At 45.7% G+C, this 22,220-nt stretch overlaps 1 protein-coding gene across 1 annotated transcript; it reads left to right on the forward strand.

The window, feature by feature from the left end:
• Positions 1-3,416: 3,416 nt before the first annotated feature.
• On the forward strand, positions 3,417-15,542 carry GUCA1B (guanylate cyclase activator 1B). The gene is made up of 4 exons (XM_038748773.1): positions 3,417-3,623; positions 9,424-9,573; positions 14,228-14,348; positions 15,415-15,542. The coding sequence occupies exons 1-4, from the start codon at positions 3,417-3,419 to the stop codon at positions 15,540-15,542; spliced, it is 606 nt and encodes a 201-aa protein (XP_038604701.1).
• Positions 15,543-22,220: the final 6,678 nt, after the last annotated feature.

Raw genomic sequence — 22,220 nt, forward strand, 5'->3', positions numbered from 1 at the left:
GATTAGAACCCACAACCTCTGACTCCCAAGCCCAGACTTGAGACTAGTTATAAAGAAAACCTCTTTATATTGAAACTGAAGGGATTAATTTGGAAGACTTTTTTGTATATTTACCAGGGCAATAGAAAAGTAAGACTTTGTAATAAAAAGACTGTTTATAAATATAATTTTCTGGGATTGCAGGAACAGATTATGAATATAGAAATGAGACCAACCTGTTCTTCCCGTTGGTAGACCAGCAAGCGAGCGTGCTGTGGGCAGGGAGCATTTCTATCCACTCTGTTGTATCATATTCTCCCAACTGTTTAATACAGCATTCTGCACACAGCAAGTGCTCAATAAATATGATTGATTGATTGATTGACTAGTGTGGCAGGAACCCAGCATTCCCATTTCTCTCAGTACCACTCACCTGGCTCAACCTCCCAGGTATGGCTGTTCTCCAGATGTTTAGTCCACTTTGGGGGAGCTATCGAGTATGCCAGGTTCTCCCTTATGGTTTCCAACCAGAGTGGAAATGGAAGAGAAATCAGAACTCTTTCATTCATTCATTCATTCATCCATTCATTCAATCGTATTTATTGAGCACTTACTGCGTGCAGAGCACTGTACTAAGAGCTTGGGAAGTACAAGTTGGCAACCTATAGAGATGGTCCCTACCCAACAGTGGGCTCACAGTCTAGAAGGGGGAAACAGAGAACAAAACAAAACATGTTAACAAAATAAAATAAATAGAATAAATATGTACAAATAAAATAAATAGAGTAATAAATACGTACAAACACATATACATATATACAGGTACTGTGGGGAGGGGAAGGAGGTAAGGAAGGGGGGATGGAGAGGGGGCAAAGGGGGAGAGGAAGGAGGGGGCTCAGTCTGGGAAGGCCTCCTGGAGGAGGTGAGCTCTCAGTAGGGCCTTGAAGGGAGGAAGAGAGCTAGCTTGGTGGATGTGCGGAGGGAGGGCATTCCAGGCCAGGGGGATGACGTGGGCCAGGGGTCGATGGCGGGACAGGCGAGAACGAGGCTCTTAATAATAATAATAATGATGGCATTTATTAAGCGCTTACTATGTACAAAGCACTGTTCTAAGCGCTGGGGAGATGGTGATGAGGTTGTCCCACGTGGGGTTCACAGTCAATCCCCATTTTACAGATGAGATAACTGGGGCACGGAGAAGTGAAGTGTCTTGCCCAAAGTCACACAGAGGAAAAAGCAGATTTTAGCAACGTTGCAACTCTTTTCCCACTTCACATGCCTGACTCTGACTGGGAAGGGAGCCTGCGGCCCAGTCCAGGTGCAAGGAGTTCTGTGTTGTATTTTATTTATTTATATTATTATTGTTAAGTACTTACTTAACTCTTCTAAGTTCTGGGAAAGATGCAAATTAATCATGTCAGACACAGTCTCTGTCTCCCAAAGGGAGAACAGTCTAAGTAGGAGGGAGATCAAAAATTGAATCCGCATTTTATAGAAAAGGAAACTGAGTCATAGAAAAGTTAAGTGACTTGCCTGAGGTCATAAAGCAGGCAAGTGGCAAAGGCAGAATTAGAACTCAGGTCCCCTGACTTCCAAGCCCGTGCTCTTTTCACTAGCCACGCTGCTTCTCTACTTCCTGACACCCTCATACATATGTGCAAGCTCTCTTTGTCTCTCTCCCTTTTTTCACTCTCCTCCCCCTCACCAGGGTCAGACCTACAGCTTGTCCTCAAAGCCCTCCCTATAATTGCATAGTGTCAGCTATTGTTTCCCTGTAATGCTGACCCAATCCTCTTAAATCAGAAATCCTATTTCTCTAAAGGGACAGCTAAGGCATATTTATAGGAGCAGATCACGGGCTTCTGACCCCCAAAGGAAATCAGTTGAATATGGAAACTTTTGGCAAGGGGGTAACCTGCTCAAGTCCTACTCTGATCATTAAATCCCACTTAACAATCAGGGGGAAGTTTTAAAAGTTTACCCATTAACATGTCTGGTCACTTTCATTCATTCACTCATTCAATCATATTTATTAATTGCTTTACCATGTGCACAGCACTGTACTAAGTGCTTGGGAAAGTATAATGCAACAATAAACAGTGACATTCCTGGCCCGCATCCTTTGTCAGCTTTGAGTCCCAGAGAGGTCGCCCAGAGACATTAATGGGAGCCTGGACACCTGGGTTCCTTTCTTAGTTACTCGTCTCCCTTAAAATGTCAACTCTTCACTCTGAAGCTTAGCCTGCCTCAAGCATGTGTGAAACGTGGGAGTTAGGACCTGGGTTCTAATCCCAGCTCTGCCACTTACTTGCTCTGTGACCTTGGGCAAGTCACTTCACATAGAGAAGCAGCATGGCTCAGTGGAAAGCGCCCAGGCTTGGGAGTCAGAAGTCATGGGTTCAAATCCTGACTCCGCTTGTCAGCTGTGTGACTTTGGGCAAGTCACTTAACTTCTCTATGCCTCAGTTACCTCAACTGTAGAATGGGGGTTAAGACTGTGAGCCCCACATGGGACAACCTGATCACCTCGTATCCTCCCCAGCGTTTAGAACAGTGCTTTGCACATAGTAAGCACTTAACAAATGCCATCATCATCATCATTATTATTATTCTCTGTGCTTCAGCTATCTCATCTGTAAACTGGGGATCAATACTGTGACCCCCATGTGGGACATGGACTGTGTCCAACCTGATTAGCTTTTGGCATTGCCCAGCAAGGCTCCAGTCTCCCCTAGTCATCATCAATCATATTTATTGAGCGCTTACTGTGTGCAGAGCACTGTACTAACAGGCTCTTCCATGCTCAAAGGACAACTTGGGCAAAGGCACTCAGGCAGGAGAGGGAATCAATCAATCATATTTATTGAGCACTTACTGTGTGCAGAACACTGTACTAAGCGCTTGGGAAGTACAAGTTGGCAACATATAGAGACAGTCCCTACCCACCAGTGGGCTCACAATAAATACGATTGAATGAATGAATGAAGTTAGAGGGAAGCCAGGTCGCAGCTTGGTGGAGAGTTCAGGTTAAAGCGGGGTGGGAGATGAGAGCAGACAGATAAGGGGGGCATCCTGGGGGTGAGCCATGATGGCAGGTATTATTTTGCCAGGCTGGGGGGGCTCTTCCTGATCCAGGTGTTGCAGGGGAGGGGTGAGGAATCTTCTAATCCCCCTAGATCCTCTTAGCTGGATCTGAGCAGCACCTGGAAGGTTTTAACATTAGGGTTTGCTCAGACTCAGAACACCTACCCCATGTGGATCGGGTGGGAGGAAAGGAGAGCAGAGAAGAGGCTGGGAGATTAGCTTGGTATATCTCAGGGAGACAGGAGTAGTTCCTAGGCAGAGAAGACAGGAGGAACTGCGAGCAGAGGAGAAAAGGAAGAGGGGGAGAGAAGAGGATTCCGGTTTGATTGGCTGGTTGATTGAGAGGTAACACAATGGGACAGCACTTCTCCTTGGAGGAAGCCGACAAGGCCGGGGAGATGGATGTGGCGGAGCTGCAAGAATGGTACAAGAAGTTTGTTGTGGAGTGTCCCAGTGGAACACTTTTCATGCACGAGTTCAAGCGCTTCTTTGGGGTCACGGAGAATAAGGAGGCTGCCGAGTACCTGGAGAGCATGTTCAGAGCCTTTGACAAGAATGGGGTAAGGATCATGGAAAATGGAAATCATAACCAGTGTTTCAGCCCTTGATCTTCTCATCCTGGTGCTCAGTTAATCAATCAATTGTATTGAGTGCTTACTATGTGCAGAGCACTGTACTAAGTGCTTGGGAAGTACAAGTTGGCAACGTATAGAGACAGTCCCTACCCAACAGTGGGCTCAATGGTATTTTATTGAATGCTTACTGTTATGCAGGGTACTTTACTAAGCTTTTGGGTCAATATAATATAACAGTTGGTCGATGAGATATCCCTGCCCACAATGAGTTTACAGCCTATAGGGGGAAACAGACATTAAAATAGACTAGAGAGAGGTGAAATAGTAGAGTATAAGAATATTTACAAAAGTATTGGGGGGCTGGGATGCATATCAGAGTGCCCAAGGGGTGAATTAAAGGAGTCAGTTGATCAATCAGTGGTATTTTTATTGAATGATTATTGTTTACAGGGTACTGTACTAAACTCTTGGGAAAGTGCAACACAACAGAGTCGGAACAATCTGTTGGAAAGCAGCATGGCCTAGTGGATAGAGCATGGGCCCTGGAGTCAGAAGGATTTGGGCTCTACTCCTGGCTCAGCTGTGTCTTCTGTGTGACCTTGGGCACGTCACTTCACTTCTCATGCCTCAGTTACCTCATCTGTAAAATGGGGATTAAGACTGTGAGCCCCATGTGGCACAGGGACTGTGTCCATGCTGATTAGCTTGTATCCACCCTAGTACTTAGAACAGTATTTGATACGGAGTAAGCACCTAACAAATATCATCATCATCATCATCACAATCCCTGCCCACAAGGAGTTTATAATCTATAGGGGGAGACAGACATTAAAATAGTTTTGGGATAAGGAAAATAGAGTATAAGAATATTTTTATTAATGTCTGTCTCCCCCTCTGTACTGTAAACTCGCTTTGGGCTGGAAACGTGTCTACCAACTCTGTTGTAGTGTACACCCCCAAGCACTTAATACAGTGCACTGCACGCAGTAAGCACTCAATAAATGCAATTGACTGATGGAGGTAATCAGGATAATTCTGGGACACACCCTGCCATGTTATGTAGGATTTACTCACCTGATTCCTTCAATCCTCATCCTTTTCTCTTCCAGGATGGCTGGAGCTTCTTGGGACTTAACACATCTGGTCCACCTAACACAGTAGCGTGGCTTAGCGGATAGAGTATGGGCTTGGGAGTCCAAAGGACCTGAGTTCTAATCCTGCCTCAGCCACTTGTCTGCTGTGTGGCCTTGGGCAAGTCACTTAAATTTTCTGTACCTCATCTGTAAAATGGGGATTAAGACTCTGAGCCCATGTAGGACATGGACTGGGCCCGACCTGAATACCTTATATCTCCCCATTCTGGTCTGTGAGCCTGTTTTGGGGTAGGGATTGTCTCTATCTGTTGTAGAATTATACTTTCCAGTGTTTAGTACAGTGCTCTGCACACAGTAAGCATTCAATAAGTATGATTGAATGAATATCTACCTCGATGCTTAGAACAGTACATGGCACATAGAAGTGCTAAGCAAAAACCATTTAAAAAAAAATCAATCCCTTGATGATATCTATTGAGCACTTACTTTGTGCCAAGCACTGTACTAATCACTTGGGAGAATACAATACAGTGGGTAGACATGGTCTGCCCTTATTAGAGCTTACCATCTAGCAGTCTAAATAATGTCACAGCCCTGGCTTCTTGGGTATCTGATTGGGAATGCATCTCCCTGATCTACACTCTGCTTCTAAGTCACCATAACTAACTACCTGTCAACAAGGACACTCAATTGGTCACACTGTGTGCACAATCCTAAGTAAATAAGTTCTTGGTTTTAGCTCCAGGGCCCTTGAATTTTAAGCCAGGATATCCTAGGATGCCTTTTCATTTTAAGATAACAAAATTTACCTTGGCTTAAATCACCCCACTTCCTCTCTGCTCTCAACCTTTGAAGAATTTTGACACTTGACTATTACTTAAACACTACTTCAATATCTATTTAGCACAGATAGTAGCAGATTTTCTAGAGGGTTAGCATAGACAAGTGTGTAGTCCTTTTCTGAAAAGAATGAGAAAGGTGGCACTTTGAAAATTCCCATATGTCCACACAAAAATTAGAATCTAAAACCTTTCATTATTGAATGAATTTACATTGTAATTTATTTTTTATCACTGTTGTAAAACATTGCTATTATAAAAATCTTGGAGTGGAAAGCCTGAGTTAGAACTCTGGTCCTTTGAGTCTCAGGCTTGTAGGTTGGATTAGTTTTAGAATGAAAATGATGGTAATTGTTAAATGCTTATGTGCTGGGCACTGTACTAAGTGCTGATGACTAACAGCTCTCCTCCCCCACCCTTTTTCTCCTTCTCCATGATGACATGGAAGGGTCAGGCCAATCAGAACTGTCTGGCTACCAGGCTCCCCCCCAAAATAACTCCCCCTTAGTCGCTGCCACTGCCAACAGGCATTTGCCAAGCGATGCCACAGACTGAAAATCTAAGGTCATACATAGTCCCTGCCTAGAAGGAAAATGTGGAAGCCAGGGTCTCCGAAGCAGCTGGGACAGGAATACAAGTGACTGACTTCTGGCTTTGCATCACATTTGACTTGAGATCCAGGCAATCTGGTTTAGAAAACAAAGTGCAGTTACAAAAATACAGAGATAGCTGCAGGTGGGGGTTATTTCCAGAATCCTTCTCTCCCCCAACCTCCCCTGACCCACACAGGTCCAGGTATTTGGAAGCAGCATAGCCTAGTGGATGGAGCACCAGCCTGGGAGTCTATATATATGTAGACCTGTATATATGTATATATGTTTGTACATATTTATTACTCTATTTTACTTGTACATATCTATTCTATTTTATTTTGTTAATATGTTTGGTTTTGTTCTCTGTCTCCCCCTTCTAGACTGTGAGCCCACTGTTGGGTAGGGACTGTCTCTATCTGTTGCCAATTTATACTTCCCAAGCACAGTGCTTTGCACACAGTAAGCGCTCAATAAATATGGTTGATTGGGAGTCAAAAGGATCTGAGTTCTAATTCTAGCTCAGCCACTTTGCTGTGTGACCTTGGACATGTCACTTAAATTTTCTGTGCCTCAGCCACCTCATCTCTAAAATGGAGATTTAGACTGAGCCCCGTGTGGAACAGGGACTGTGTCCAGCCTGATTAGTTTGTACCCACCCCAGTGCTTAGAACAGTGCTTGACACATAGTAAGTGCTTAACAAATACCATGGTTATTATTATCTAGAGGGGAAGCAACGTGGCTCAGTGGAAAGAGCCCGGGCTTGGGAGTCAGAGTTCATGGGTTCAAATCCCAGCTCCACCACTTGTCAGCTGTGTGACTTTGGGCAAGTCACTTCACTTTTCTGTGTCTGTTACTTCATCTGTAAAATGGGATTGACTGTGAGCCCCCCGTGGGACAACCCGATCACCTTGTATTCTCCCCATCGCTTAAGACAGTGCTTTGCACATAGTAAGTGCTTAACAAATTCCATCATTATTATTATCATTCCCAGCTCGATTCCTGTCTCAGCCTCTTCACTGATCTCACTGCCTCCAGTCTCTGCTTTACTGTGCTGCCTGGATTATTTTTCTAAATCATCATTCTAGTCACAACTTCCCCACTCATCAACCAGTTCAAGTGGTTTCCCCTTCCTCTCCATGTCAAGCAGATCATTGGCTTCAAGGCACTCGCTCTCCATCTCTTATTTATCCACACTCATCTTCCAATGCAACACAGCTCATAATCTTCACTCCTCTCAAGCACCCCCACTGCCCATGCCTTGTTCTTGTCTCTCCCCTCTTTAGACCCCTTCCTTAAGCCCTGCCCTTTGTCTGTAACTCCTACCTCCTTCACAACAGACATATCACTGTTTCTCCAGCTTCAAAGCCCTTGTGAAATATCCCCTCTAGGAGGCCTTTCTTAATTAATTTCTAAGTTATATCCCCCAGTTGCCGCTGATCAGCACTACCTATGCACTTGGGTGCTCATAACCTCTACCAATTAATCAGTAGAATTTATTGAGTGCTTACAGCAGCGTGACTTAGTGGAAAGAGCACGGGCTTGGGAGTCAAGGGATGTGGGTTCTAGTCCTTGCTCCTCCACTTGTCTGCTGCATGACCTTCGGCAAGCCACTTAACTTCTCTGTGCTTCAGTTACCTCATCTGTAAAATAAGGGTGAAGACTCTGAGCCCCATGTGAGACAACCTGATTACCTTGTATCTAACCCAGTGCTTGGCACATAGTAAGCACTCAACAAATTCCATCATTATTATTATTACTGTGTGCAGAACTCTGTACTAAACACTTGGGAGAGTACAAGGGAACAGAGTTGACATGTTCCTGACCCCAAGGAACTTATGGTCTAAGGGGTCACATCTAGTTTAGGTGGTAATACTTACATAGCTTATGTAGCCTCTGACCTAAGTACCAACTTATAAACATGCCCTCCTTTCTTTCTCCTATTTATAAATTATTTTATAGTGTCTTTCTCCCTCACTATGTTATAAACTCCCTGAAGGCAGGGGTCATGTTTACTAACACTAATTTACTTTCTCAAGCACATAACACAGTGTTCTGCTCACATTCAACACAATAAATACTATTAAGTGAATAATTGCAGGGGACAAGGACATCAGCAAAGAGCTGGGTGCTGAGTAAGCCTAGCCTGTCACCTGGAAGTACTTCTTAAGAAGCAGTGTGGTTTAGTGGACAGAGCACAGGCTTGGGAGTCAGAAAGACCTGGGTCTAATTCCAGTGCCGTTGCATGTCCACTGTGTGACCTTGGGCAAATCACTAACTACTCTGTGCCTTAGTTACTTCATTTGTAAAATGGGGATTAAGATTGTGAGCCTCATGTGGGACATGTGTCCAACTTGATTAGCTTGTATCTACCCTAGGGCTTAGTACAGTGCCTGGCACATAATAAGCAAATAATAAATACTATTATAAAAAAAGTCAGCATTGTCTTGTGGAAAGAGTCTTTGCCTGGGAGTTGGAGGATTTCCATTCTAATCCCAGCTCTGCCACTTGTCTGCTGTGTGATCTTGGTGGGAAAGTCACTTAAACTTCTCCATGCCTCAATTATCTCATCTGTAAACTGGGGATTAGGACTGTGGGTCCCAGGTGGGACAGGGACTGTGCTAAGTTGATTTTCTTTTATCTCCTCCAGCGCCTAGTACAGTACCTGGCATGTAATAAACTCTTACCATTATTATTCTGTATTATTACACAGTAAGTGTAATACCATTTAAATAAATACCATTTAAAATACAAATACCATTAAAAAAAGAGTAGAAGGGTGTGAATTAGGAGATTTGGGTTCAAACTTGGATCCTACCCTTGCCAGCTGCATGCGCTTGGGCAAGTCACTTAACTTCTCTGTGCCTCAATTTCCCCATCAGTAAAATGGGGATTAAATACCTGTTCTTGTTTCCCCCAGATTGTGAACCAAAAGTGCTTAACAAATTCCACAATTATATATTTATAATTAACAGTGAGGAGGGTTAGACACTGGGATGGGTGACTAGGTAAGGCTGTGAACTCCCTTTCTTGGAAACCTTTCGGAACAGGAGAGGGTCCTGTCTGTCAGGGCTCGAGGCTGGGGTCATTCTGGAGGCAGGGGGTTGGATGGGATAAACTTTGAAAGTCCTATCAGACAGAAGGAGACTGCTTCCTGGGCAGCCTGGATTTCTAGGCAATAGTGTGACTCCGTCCATTTTTCCTTCCTGCCCCTGGGGACATGGTGTGAGGCTTAGGCTCAGAGGCCTTATTTGATTCCAGGACAATACCATCGACTTTTTGGAGTATGTGGCAGCCCTGAATCTGGTCCTTCGGGGGAAGCTGGAGCACAAGCTGAAGTGGACATTCAAGGTCTACGACAGAGACGGCAACGGCTGCATCGACAAGCCGGAGCTCCTGGAGATTGTGGATGTGAGTCTGAACTACTGACCCGCTCGCGGTGAAGGAAGGAGTGTCATGGAACAGGCCTGGGAGAGGACCCCCCTAATAGAGTGGGTCTTAGGTGGGAAGCATCCAAGCTGATTACCTTGTATCTACCCCAGTGCTTAGACATCTCCATCTGGATGTCTGCCTGCCATCTAAAACTCAATATGTCCCAGACTGAACTCCTTATCTTCCCTCCCAAAACCTGCTCTCTCCCTGACTTTCCCATCACTGTTGATGGCACTACCATCCTTCCCACCTCACAAGCCCGCAACCTTGGTGTCATCCTCGACTCTGCTCTCTCGTTCACCCCTCACATCCAAGCCGTCACCAAAACCTGCTGGTCTCACCTCCGCAACATCGCCAAGATCTGCCCTTTCCTCTCCATCCAAACTGCTACCCTGCTGGTTCAATCTCTCATCCTATCCCAACTGGATTACTGCATCAGCCTCCTCTCTGATCTCCCATCCTCCTGTCTCTCCCCACTTCAGTCTATACTTCACACTGCTGCCCAGATCATCTTTGTGTAGAAATGCTCTGGGCATGTTACTCCCCTCCTCAAAAATCTCCAGTGGCTACCAATCAACCTACACATCAGGCAAAAACTCCTCATTCTCGGCTTCAAGGCTGTCCACCACCTCGCCCCCTCCTACCTCACCTCCCTTCTTTCCTTCTACAGCCCAGCTCGCACCCTCCGCTCCTCTGCCGCTAACCTCCTCACTGGGCCTCGTTCTTGCCTGTCCCACCATCGACCCCCGGCCCACGTCCTCCCCCTGGCCTGGAATGCCCTCCCTCCGCACATCCTCCAAGCTAGCTCTCTTCCTCCCTTCAAAGCCCTACTGAGAGCTCACCTCCTCCAGGAGGCCTTCCCAGACTGAGCCCTCTCCTTCCCCTCCCCAGAGCGCCTGTATATATGTATACATGTTTGTACATATTTATTACTCTATTTTACTTGTACATATTTATTCTATTTATTTTGTTAATATGTTTTGTTTTGTTGTCTGTCTCCCCCTTCTAGACTGTGAGCCCGCCGTTGCGTAGGGACCGTCTCTATATGTTGCCAACTTGTACTTCCCAAGCGCTTAGTACAGTGCTCTGCACACAGTAAGCGCTCAATAAATATGATTGAATGAATGAATGCTTAGAACAGTGCCTGGCACATAGTAAGCACTTAAAAAATACGGTTTGCTTTTTTTTAAAGTGTGCTTAGACTGTGAGCCCCATGTGGGACAGGGACTGTATCTGACCTAATTAACTTGTACCTAACCCAGTGCTTAGAACAGTGACTGACACATAGTAAGCCCTTAACAAATACCATTTTTTTAAAAAAAAAGCATGGACCCCACTTGTGCCAAATGGGTCCATGGAGGATTCCAAGTGTGGAAAGAGGATTCCAGCCAGCAAACGTGGATCCCAGGGGCGCAGGGGGGCTGCCGGGTGTGCAGAGTAGATCTCTGGGAAAACTCTACCCAGCCTTGTCCTGAGCAATGGAGAAACCTGGGAGTACCTGGAGTTGGCCTCCCCATGGAAATTATATTCACAGAGAAGCAGCGTGGCCTCGCTTGTAGTGGACAGGGAATGTGTCTAGTGTTGTATTGTACTCTCCCAAGCGCTTAGTACAGTGCTCCTCACAGATTAACTGCTCAATAAATGCAGCTGAATGAAGGAATGAATGAAAAGAGCCTGCTGGGCCTGAATCAATACCTGTGTTCTCTTATTCCATCCAGAAGCAGCATGGCCTGGTTGATAGAGCATGAGTCTAGGAGTTAGAAGGACCTGAGTTCTAATCCCAGCTCCACCATTTGTCTGCGTGACCTTGGGCAAGTCACTTCACTTCTCTGTGGCTCAATTACCGTAGCTGGAAAATGGGGATTAAAATTGTGAGCCCCATGTGAGACGTGGACTGTGTCCAACCTGATTAGCTTGTAGCTACTCCAGCCTGGCACACAGTAAGTGCGTGCTTAACCAATACTATAAAAAAAAAACCCTCAGGTATCAAGGACATAGTAAGTGCTCAATAAATACCATTGATTATCGATGATGGTGTTTAAGTGCTTACTGTGTGCCAAGCATTGTGGTCGATTCAAGATAATCAGGTCCCACATGTTTCCCTGCCCACAACGAGCTTACAATCTAGATGGGGAGATGAATATTAATATAAATAATTTATAATTTATAATGCCACAATTTACTATTATTGTTATGAGAGAAGCAGCATGGCCTAGTGGAAAGTGCCCAGGCATGGGAGTGAGGGGTCCTGGGTTCTAATCCCAGCTTCACCATTTACCAGCTGTGTGACCTTGTCCAAGTCATTCAACTCCTCTGTGCCTCACTTACCTCATCTATAAAATGGGGATTTCATACCTATTGCTCATTTTACTTAGAGTGTGCATCCCTGACCTTATTATCCCAGTATTAATTTATTTGTTTTATGGTATCAGTTTAGTACTTTGTGTCAAGCACTATTCTAAGTGCTGGGGTAGATACATCTTTGTCAGGTTGACCACAGTCCCTATCCCACATGGGACTCACAGCCTAAGTAGGAGGGAGAACAGATATTGAATCCCTATTTTGCAGTCAAGGAAAGAAAAATTAAGTGAATTGCCTGAGGTCACACAGCAAGCAATTGACGGAGTCAGGATTAGAATCCAGGACTCCCAGATCTGTGCTCTTTCTACTAGACCACACTGCCGCTCACGCAATATAATTGGTGGGACTTTGATATGATTTCTCTTACTCTATTTCTCCACTTTGTCCCATTGCTGAGATATTGGACTCTGGGGGGACCCAAGTGAGGCTGGCTGGGGGCATGAGCTCCTTGTGGCTCTGGGTCTCTCAGCTCTGCCATTCAGTCGCTCTACAAGAGTCACCAAGGGAGGCCAAATCCCTGCAAACCATGCTCCCCATCGGCCACTCCATTTCCACCTCATGCAATTTGTGCAGTCATATGGCTCAGAGCTTGTTTTTTTGTCAATGATAAAAGCAGTACCAGTACCACTGCTTAGTACAGTGCTTGAGACATAGTAAGTGCTTAACAAATGCCATTTATTATTATTATTGTTATTATTATTATTATTATTATTTATTAGGAGACCTGAGTTCTAATCCTGGCTCTGCAACTTGCCTGCTGTATGACTTCGGACATGGGAAGCAGCATGGCTCAATGGAAAAAGCATGGGCTTGGAAGTCAGAGGATAATAATAATAATAATAATAATAATAATAATGGCATTTATTAAGTGCTTACTATGTGCAAAGCACTGTTCTAAGCGCTGGGTAGGTTACAAGGTGATCAGGTTGTCCCGGGGGGGGCTCACAGTTTTAATCCCCATTTTACAGATGAGGTCACTGAGGCACAGAGAAGTTGTGACTTGCCCAAAGTCACACAGCTGTCAACTGGTGGAGCCGGGATTTGAACCCATGACCTCTGACTCCAAAGCCCGCACTCTTTCCACTGAGCCACGCTGCTTCTTCTAATGGATTTGGGTTCTAATCCCAGCTCTGCCACTTGTCTGCTCTGTGACCTTGGGCAAGCCACTTAACTTCTCTGTGCCTGTTACCTCATCTGTAAAATGGGGATTAAGGCTGTGAGCCCCATGTGGGACAACCTGATTACATTGTATCTACCATAGCGCTTAGAACAGTGCTCGGCACATAGAAAGTGCTTAAGAAATACCATCATTATATTAACTTCTCTGGACCCTCATTTTTCTCATCTATAAAATGGGGATTAGATGCCTGTTCTCTGTCCCTTCTTAGACAGTGAGCCCCATGTGGTACAGGAACTGTGCCTGATGTGATTATATTGTATCTACCCGAGCATTTACTTGGAACAAAGAGTTTAACAAATACCACAGTTGTTATTATTACCACCGGTTGCTGAGTAGGGCAATCATGAACCCTGCATGAGAAGCTCTTGAATAGCCAAGGAGTCTCTAGACCCAACTCAGGTGAATCCTGTTTGGGCCGAAATCTTGGGTCAAACCAAATCCCAGAAAGGTGGAACCAGACCCTGCCCAAAACCCCACTTGGGCTAAAAGAAGCAGCATGGTCTAGTGGACAGAGCACGGGGCTGTGAGGCAGAAGGACCTGGGTTCCAGTCCTGGCTCTGCTACTTGTCTTCTGTGTAACCTTAGCCAGGTCCCTTAATGTCTCTGTGCCTCAGTTACCTCATCTGTAAAATGGTGATTAAGACCGTAAGCCGTGTGTGGAACAATGGCAGCGTCCAGCATGGTTATCTTGTATCTACCCAAATGCTTAGAACAATGCCTGGTGCTTAGTAAGAGCTTAACAAATACCATTAAAACAAAAAGGCAAGCTCAGCCAGACCTATGGGCTTCAGGGTCCTGTAGCCCTGGGAGTCTGCAGTGAATTCCAAAATGTTCAGTGCTCTCACGTTTGAACAGCAGCGATTTGCCATCCCCCTTCCTCCAGAATGGGTGCCTTGGCCTCTGCCACTGCCCCATCTAGACTGTAAGTTCATTGTAGGCAGGGAATTTATCTGTTATATTGTGCTCTCCCAAGCACTTAGTATAGTGCACTGCACATAGTAAGTGCTCAATAAATATGATTGACTGACTCTAAGCACCACAGCTCTCTAGTGGGAGGAGACCACGTTCACCCGGGGTTGGTTCCTTTGGCAGTCAATTTACCAACTGAAGAAGGCCTGCCGCGTGGAGATGGAGGCGGACGAACACATCCCGCTGCTGTCCCCGGAGGAGGTGGTGGACCGGATATTCCTCCTGGTGGATGAGAACAGTGACGGTGAGCAGGGGAGGCTGGGATGGGAGGTTACTAGCAGCATGGCTTAGTGGTTAGAACATGGACCTGGAGAGTCAGAAGGACGTGGGTTCTAATCCCGGCTCTGTCACTTGTCTGCTGTGTGACCTTGGGCAAGCCACTTAACTGCTCTGGGCCTCAGTTACCTCATTTATAAAATGGGGATTAAGACTGTGAGCCCCACGTGGGACAACCGGATTACCTTGTGGCTGTCCCAGTGCTTAGAGCCCTACTGAGAGCTCACCTCCTCCAGGAGGCCTTCCCAGACTGAACCCCCTCCTTCCTTTCCCCCTCATCCCCCTCCCCATCCCCCTGCCTTACCTCCTTCCCCTCCCCAAAGCACCTGTATATATGTTTGTACATATTTATTGCTCTATTTTATTTGTACATATTTATTCTATTTATTTTATTTTGTTAATATGTTGTGTTTTGTTCTCTCTCTCCCCCTTCTAGACCGTGAGCCCGCTGTTGGGTAGGGACCGTCTCTATATGTTGCCAACTTGTACTTCCCAAGCGCTTAGTACAGTGCTCTGCACACAGTAAGCATTCAATAAATACGATTGAATGAATGAATGAATGAATAGGGCTTGGCACATAGTAGGTGCTTATCAAATACCGTAATTATTATTAACTCAATAGCCATGGCAGGGAGAGAGGCTACCCGGTGCCTCTGCTGGTCGTTTGGGGAATTGCAGGGAGCCGTCATCCCACTGGGCCTTGGGGCAAACATCAATCAATCAATCAATCGTATTTATTGAGCGTTTACTGTGTGCAGATCACTGTACTAAGCGCTTGGGAAGTACAAGTTGGCAACATATAGAGACAGTCCCTACCCAAGAGTGGGCTCACAGTCTAAAAAGGGGAGACAGAGAACACAGTTGCACACACTCCAAGAGACTGTTTCCCTGCCTCTCCAGCAGAAGCCAATCCTGTCTCTCTCATATCTCTCCCCTCCCTCGGCACCTCTCTGTCTCTCCACTCCCCTCCCCCCAACTGTCCTTTCTTGGTCACTGCCAATCTGCCTCTTCCCCCTTCCTGCCCTGCTCTGTAGGTCAGCTGTCCCTGAATGAGTTCATCGATGGGGCCCGGCGAGACAAGTGGGTGATGAAGATGCTCCAGATGGACATGAAACCCGGTGGGTGGATCTCCCAGCAGCAGAGGAAAGGCACCAGCTCCTGACACAGTGTCCCGGGAGCCGAGTCTTCTGTGGAGACCAGGGCTCTAAAAGGACTCTGCTTTGCACCCCCTCGCCCATCCCCAGAGGGTCAGCAGGACTCAGATCCCTGGGGTGGTGGGGGGAGCCTAGCCCTGCCCAATCGCCTAGCACCCCCATCTGGACCAGGCCTCTCCCTCTTCTGTGCTGGAGGAAGTTGAAAGTTGCAAACACACCAGGAAGATGGGGACAGGGCCTATGCTGGGCGGGCCCCTAAGGGCAGCTCTCCCCTTAGGCCTCTGAGAGCCAGGGCACAGAGGAACTGTAGGAAAGACTTGAAACTAGAAGGAGAGAGTTGGGAGGAGAGAAAGCTGAAGGGCTACTTATGAACTGGGCCAAGCCTATGAAGGGTCAGTTCAAGGGTGATACTGAGCAGTTGTTCACTGTCCTTATGGGCAGCAGACTAAAATTGCAGTGAGGATGAACTCTGTTAAGTGTAAGGAAGGATGCCTTGGCTGACAGGGACAAGGGAGCCCTTTTTTGTACAAAAACAGCCCCTCACCTTTCCAGAGAGTCATAAGCATTCGCCTGCCTGGGGGCTGGATTAGGTGACCTCCTAATGACCCTTTCAGTTCCTGGATTCAGAAGTGCTGGAGGCAAGAGGGCCAGGCCTCCCTGGAAGTCACCCATTCATTCTAACCAGAACTTCCCATGGAGGGATGATGGAGAGGAGCGCTGATAACAGAAGCACTAGTCCTTGGGCTGTGGAGCAGCCAATGTACCTAGATCTAGTGCCTTTTGTGAGTCTTCTCCCTCCTCCACCCCTACTTTAGACTCTCCAGCTGGCCAAACCCACCAGTGAAGGATCAGGATGACCCGTCCTGAGTCTGAGACCCATCAGGCTCCGCCACTTGTCAGCTGTGTGACTTTGGGCAAGTCACTTGACTTCTCTGTGTCTGTTACCTCATCTGTAAAATGGGGATTAAGACTGTGAGCCCCATGTGGGACAACCTGATCACCTTGTATCCTCCCCAGCGCTTAGAACAGTGCTTTGCACATAGTAAGCGCTTAATAAATACCAACATTATTGTTATTGTTATTATTATTATCATCAGGATCTCCTTCCCTAACCCATGGGTTTCTAGGTCTAAGGTTAATCTACATCCTCTTGACTTGGTTATGTTTTTCCTTCCAGGACTGTAAGGGACAGGGCTCAGGACTCAAGCCGGGTTCTAGCTTGGGACGTGAGGACAGCTTCCGCGGGATGGAAATCCGGGGTCTGAATCATTGGGCTCCCCAGGGAAGAGGTCTTGGGGTTCCTCCCTCTCATCCAGTCCTGGGGAGAATTGGCCAGATGAATCAGGTTCACTTCATCCACTTCCTTGACCCTAATGCACATAGTTGGAGGTGTCCCTCACTGACTCTTAAAGCTTCATCAGGACAGCAATTTCCTCTGGCTGCCCTTCCCAGGCTCACTGTTAGAAGAGACTTCTTGGAGTCTGATCCAGTCCCTCCTGCTGCAGGTCTGAATGATGTTAGCAAATAATCTCCCTGCTGTCATTCCGTAATACTATTCCAAGGCCTTTTGGGTAAGGGTTATCAATTTTTGTTTGGAGTTTTTTGTGCCAAATTTCATGGGTGTCTCTTCATTGTAGTTTCTTTTTGTTCAGGAAACATGGTAGTCAGGGGTGGGGGAAGAGGGGCTTCTATCACATCTCAGGCTGAGGCTTTCTGTCCTCCTGGATTGGAAAATGTTCGTGAGTGTGCTTCGTAAATAGGTACCCCTATTGTAGAATGGGTTCACAGTATCTTGTGGACAACATCTTCAACTCCAACAGAATATCTGCTCCCTTCTCTGCTTTCATTCTTCACTTCACCGTCCCCATGCCAACCTTGTAATGGTACCTAATTGGCTACTTCCCTATTGCCAACCATCGCTCAGATCTTTTCTCTTCATGGGACTCCCTTCCCAATTCCACCAAACCACACCATTCCCCATTGTCAGAGCTCTCTTAAAAAAGCCCTCTTTTTTTAATGGTATCTCCTAAACACTGACTATGTTTCAGGCATCGTACAAAGTGCTGGGGTAGATACAAGATAATCAGATTGGCCACAATCCACCTCCCACACAGGACTCACACTTTTAATTCCCATTTTACAGCTGAAGTACCTGAGGCACAGAGAAGTCAAGTGACTTGTACTAGGACACACAGCAGACAAGTAGTGGAGCCAGGAATAGAGCTCAGGTCCTCTGACTCTCAGGCTCGTGCTATACCCACTTTGCCACCTTACTTCCCTCTTGTCTGCCAATTGACACTCCCCAAACTTCCCAGCCCTGGCTCCCCTCAGCCTCTTCATCACTCCTGTGATATTTGTCTATTCAATTTTTTATTGATTGATTACTTTTGTTTTTTTAATTCTCCCTCTTTTACTTATTGCATTTTTGGCCATTTGTCTTTGCTCATCTCCTCTCTTAGATGGTAAGTCCTCCTGGGCAGGGATAATGTCTCCTGCTACTATGAGAAGCAGCATGGCATAGTGGCTAGAGCACGGGCCTGAGAGTCAGAAGGTCATGGGTTCTAATCCTGGGTCTGCCACTTTGCTGTATGACTTTTGGGCAAGTCACTTCACTTCTCTGTGCCTCAGTTACCTCATTTGTAAAATGAGGATTGAGACTGTGAACCCGATGTGGGACAGGAACTGGTTCCAACCCGATTTGCTTAATATACCCCAGCACCTAGTACAGTGCCTGACACACAGTAAGCACTGAACAAATACCACAATTATTATTATTACTTCTGTTGTATATTTTCCCTGTGCCTACAACTGTGATTTCTGCACACTGTAGGACTTCAGTAAGTGCGGTCTGATGAGGATCAGTGACTATTCATTCATTCAATTGTATTTATTAAGCGCTTACTGTGTGCAGAGCACTGTACTAAGTGCTTGGGAAGTACAAGCTGGCAACATATAGAGATGGTTCCTACCCAACAGTGGGACTATGTGGGACATATATTGAGTGCTTATTAAATGTTCTTAATAGTTGATAATAGTGCTGGGCTCTATGTTGTGTAAAACCTAGACTTGACTTTCTGGAAGCCAGAAAATGAAAGGGACCCTCTTGCCCTCTATTAACTATCCACCTGCATCCCAGATTGAGCCCCCTTTTTCCTCTCCCCCTCCCCACCGCACCTGTATATATGTTTGTACAGATTTATTACTCTATTTATTTTACTTGTACATATTTACTATTCTATTTTTGTTAATGATGTGCATCTAGCTTTACTTCTATTTATTCTGATGACTTGACACCTGTCCACATGTTTCGTTTTGTTGTCTGTCTCACCCTTCTAGACTTTGAGCCCGTTGTTGGGTAGGGACCATCTCTATATGTTGTCAACTTACTTCCCAAGCACTCAGTACAATGCTCTGCACACAGTAAGCACTCAATAAATATGAATGAATGAATGCCACTTGTTTGCTGTATGATCTTGGGCAAGTCACTTAACTTCTCTGTGCCTCAATTCTCTCATCTGTAGAAAGTGGGGATTAAGACTGTGAGCCCCATGTGGGACATGGACTGTATCCAACACGATTATCTTGTATCTACCCCAGTGCTTAGTACTGTGCCAGGAAAATAGTAAGCACTTAACAAATACCATTAAAGTAATGAAGTTGGCTGAATTACAGTCTCATAGAACTGAACATGACCACGGAAATGACCTCTGGAGACCACCAGATATGCCTCCCCTATAGTTCCAGGTGAAAATACAGCTTTCTTTTGTCATGTTCCTGTGAAACCTATCCCCTGGTTGTCATCCTCTTCACCCCAACCTGGACCATCCTAATATTAGCTTAGAACAGTGCTTTGCACATAGCGCTTAACAAATGCCATTATTATTATTATTATTATTAATTTTTGATAGATAAAAGCCTGTTTTTCAGGCCCCATGATGATGATTAATAACTGTGGTATTTGTTAAACATTTAGGATGTGCCAACCATTGTACTAAGTGTTGGGGTAGATACAAAATAATCAGAAAATCCCACCCTGTAGAAATCTAGGGACCAGACAATTCAATCAATCAATCAAAGGTATTGAGTGCTTATTGTGTGAAGAGCACTGTACTAAGCCCTTGGGAGAGTACAATGTAACAGAGTTGGTAGACATGTCTCTTGCCCACCAGGAGCTTACAGCCTAGAGAGGAAGGCAGACAATGCAAATAAATTGTGGATATTGGATGAAGGAAACTTTTAAATCTTCTGAGAAGTGAGGGTGGCAGAGCTCCAGAATGATCCAGAGATCTCTCTGAGTGTCATAGGTTCAGAAGGAGGCTGGGAACACCTGCCCTGAATGGTCACAGACATTTTGCTTATGAACCATCAAAATGTCTTGGAGTGCTTTTCTCTCCACTGGATCCACAAGCCACCAAGAGGTGCTTAGGGAAGCTTTGGAGTAGCAGAATATTTTATGGGATTTTATTATCATTTGTTCTGTTGAAGCATGGCTCCCAATAGCCATGGGACAGGGACTCTCCGGACTCCCTGTGCAAGGCAAGAGACATTTCTTCTAGGCTATCTGTATCAGAGATGTTATAGAAGCCCAGGACAAGCAGTTAATCTTAGCCACTGTCACCCGCTAACCTTGGCTTCTTGACCACCCACTAAACTACCCCTAAATCACAAAATAACTGTTTGTTTAGACAGTGCCCAGAGCTGGAAGATGCCACTGGGCCATAGACCTGCTGCTTGACTTTGAGCAAGCCCCTTCCCCTCTTAAGGCCTCAGTATCTCCATCTGAACAATGGGGAACCTGCCCTAATATTCCTTATCTCTGTGTGAAGGTCAGAGAGGTGATAGTTGGGAGACAAGAGTGAATGGAAATACAGCAAAAAATGTCTATGACAAGTTGAAAGGCACATGTTTGAGGACTTCGTTATGTTTAAATTTATTTTTTAATGGTAGTTATTAAGCACTTACTGTGGGTCACTGTTCTAGGCTCTGGGGTAGATATAAGTTACTCAGGTTGGACACAGTCCCTGTTCCACATGGGGATCACAGTCTAAATTAGAACAGGTTTTGAATTCCCATTTTACAGGTAAGAAAACTGAGGCCCAGAGAAGTTGTTGAAGTGCCCGAGGTCACACAGCAGACACCTGGCAGACCCAGGATTAGAACCCAGATCCTCTGACTCCCAGGACCGGGCTGTTTCCACTAGGCTATACTTCTTCCCACTGTTCTGGACCTCAGTTTCCTCATCAGTAAAATAGGGACAGAATATCTGTTCTCCCTCCTTCTCTGACTGTGAACCCCATGAGGGACTGGCATTGTATCTGATCTTCTTATATTGTATCTACCAGAGCTTAACAAACACTGCCATTATTATTACTGTGAAACACCTGGTCATGTTTCTTCCTTCAGTATTTCCTCCTGGCCTTGTAATCTTACTAGATTGCAAGCTCCTTGAGGGCAGGGATCATGTCTACCAACTCTATTACACGCTCCCAAGTATTTGGAACAGTGCTCTACTCAGAGTAAATGCTCAATAAGTACTACTGATTGATTGTAAGTTTATGTATGTATTTTTGCCAGTCCCCAAACCCCCCTTGTAAAACATTCCCCCAAGGCTCTGGAACAAGTTTGGGAAGGTCTGGGATCCCCTCAAGGTCTGTGAATTTCCATAAAACATTCTGTATGATGTCACCATTCTCCACTTCATAATCTGTGGAACGCCTGTAATGTAACATAGGCCTGTTATTTCTGGTTCAGCAAAGGCATTTCCAGTGTTTGTTATGGTGTCACTGGCCACTCTAGTGTTGGAGTAGTTGAAGAGGGTGGTACTGCCCGGCTGGTCACTTTGGGGCAGGACCAGAAGAAATGAAGTCTCTTATGGACCCTACATCATCCAGGGCTCTATAAAACCTTTTATGTTTGATCTTTGGATTGGACCTCCTGGCAAGATCAAAGGGCAGCAGAATGGAGAAAGGCATCGAACACCAAAGATCAGACTGGGGAAAGATCATCGGGTAGGAAGAGATGGGCAAAGGTACCAGATGAGAGAAAGGCTGCTGCAGAGGTAGAGATTGGCCAAAGGGCAAGACAGGGGAAAGGGCACCTGAGAGATAGAGATGGGCTAAGGGATCAGACTGGGGAAAGGGCACTGGGGACGTAGAGATAGAAACAGCTGCTGAAGAAGGGACAAGTTCACCATTAACAATTGATTCATTCAATTCAATCATATTTATTGAGTGCTTACTGTGTGCAAAGTACTGTACTAAGTGCTTGGGAGAGTACAACAACAGACACATTCCCTGCCCATAGTGAGCTTACTGTCTAGAGGTGGAAAGACAGACATTAATATAAATACATTACAGGTGTGTATATGTGTTGTAGGGCTGGGGGTGATAAATGTTGGGAGCAAGTCAGGGTGATGCAGAAGAGAGAGGGAGAAGAGGAAAGGAGGGCTTAGTCAGAGAAGTTCTCTTGGAGGAGCTGTGCCTTCAATAAGACTTTGGAGAGGGAGAGAATAATTGTCCGATGCGAGGTGGAAGGGCGTTCCGGGACAGAGGTAAGATGTGTAAAATGGGGATTAAGACTGTGAGCCCCACGTGGGACAACATGATCACCTTGTATCCCCCCCAGTGCTTGGAACAGTCCCTTGCACATAGTAAGCACTTAACAAATGTCATCATTATTATTATTAT

Source organism: Tachyglossus aculeatus, chromosome 7, assembly GCF_015852505.1.
Source record: "Tachyglossus aculeatus isolate mTacAcu1 chromosome 7, mTacAcu1.pri, whole genome shotgun sequence".
In the NCBI taxonomy this organism is placed as follows: domain Eukaryota; kingdom Metazoa; phylum Chordata; class Mammalia; order Monotremata; family Tachyglossidae; genus Tachyglossus; species Tachyglossus aculeatus.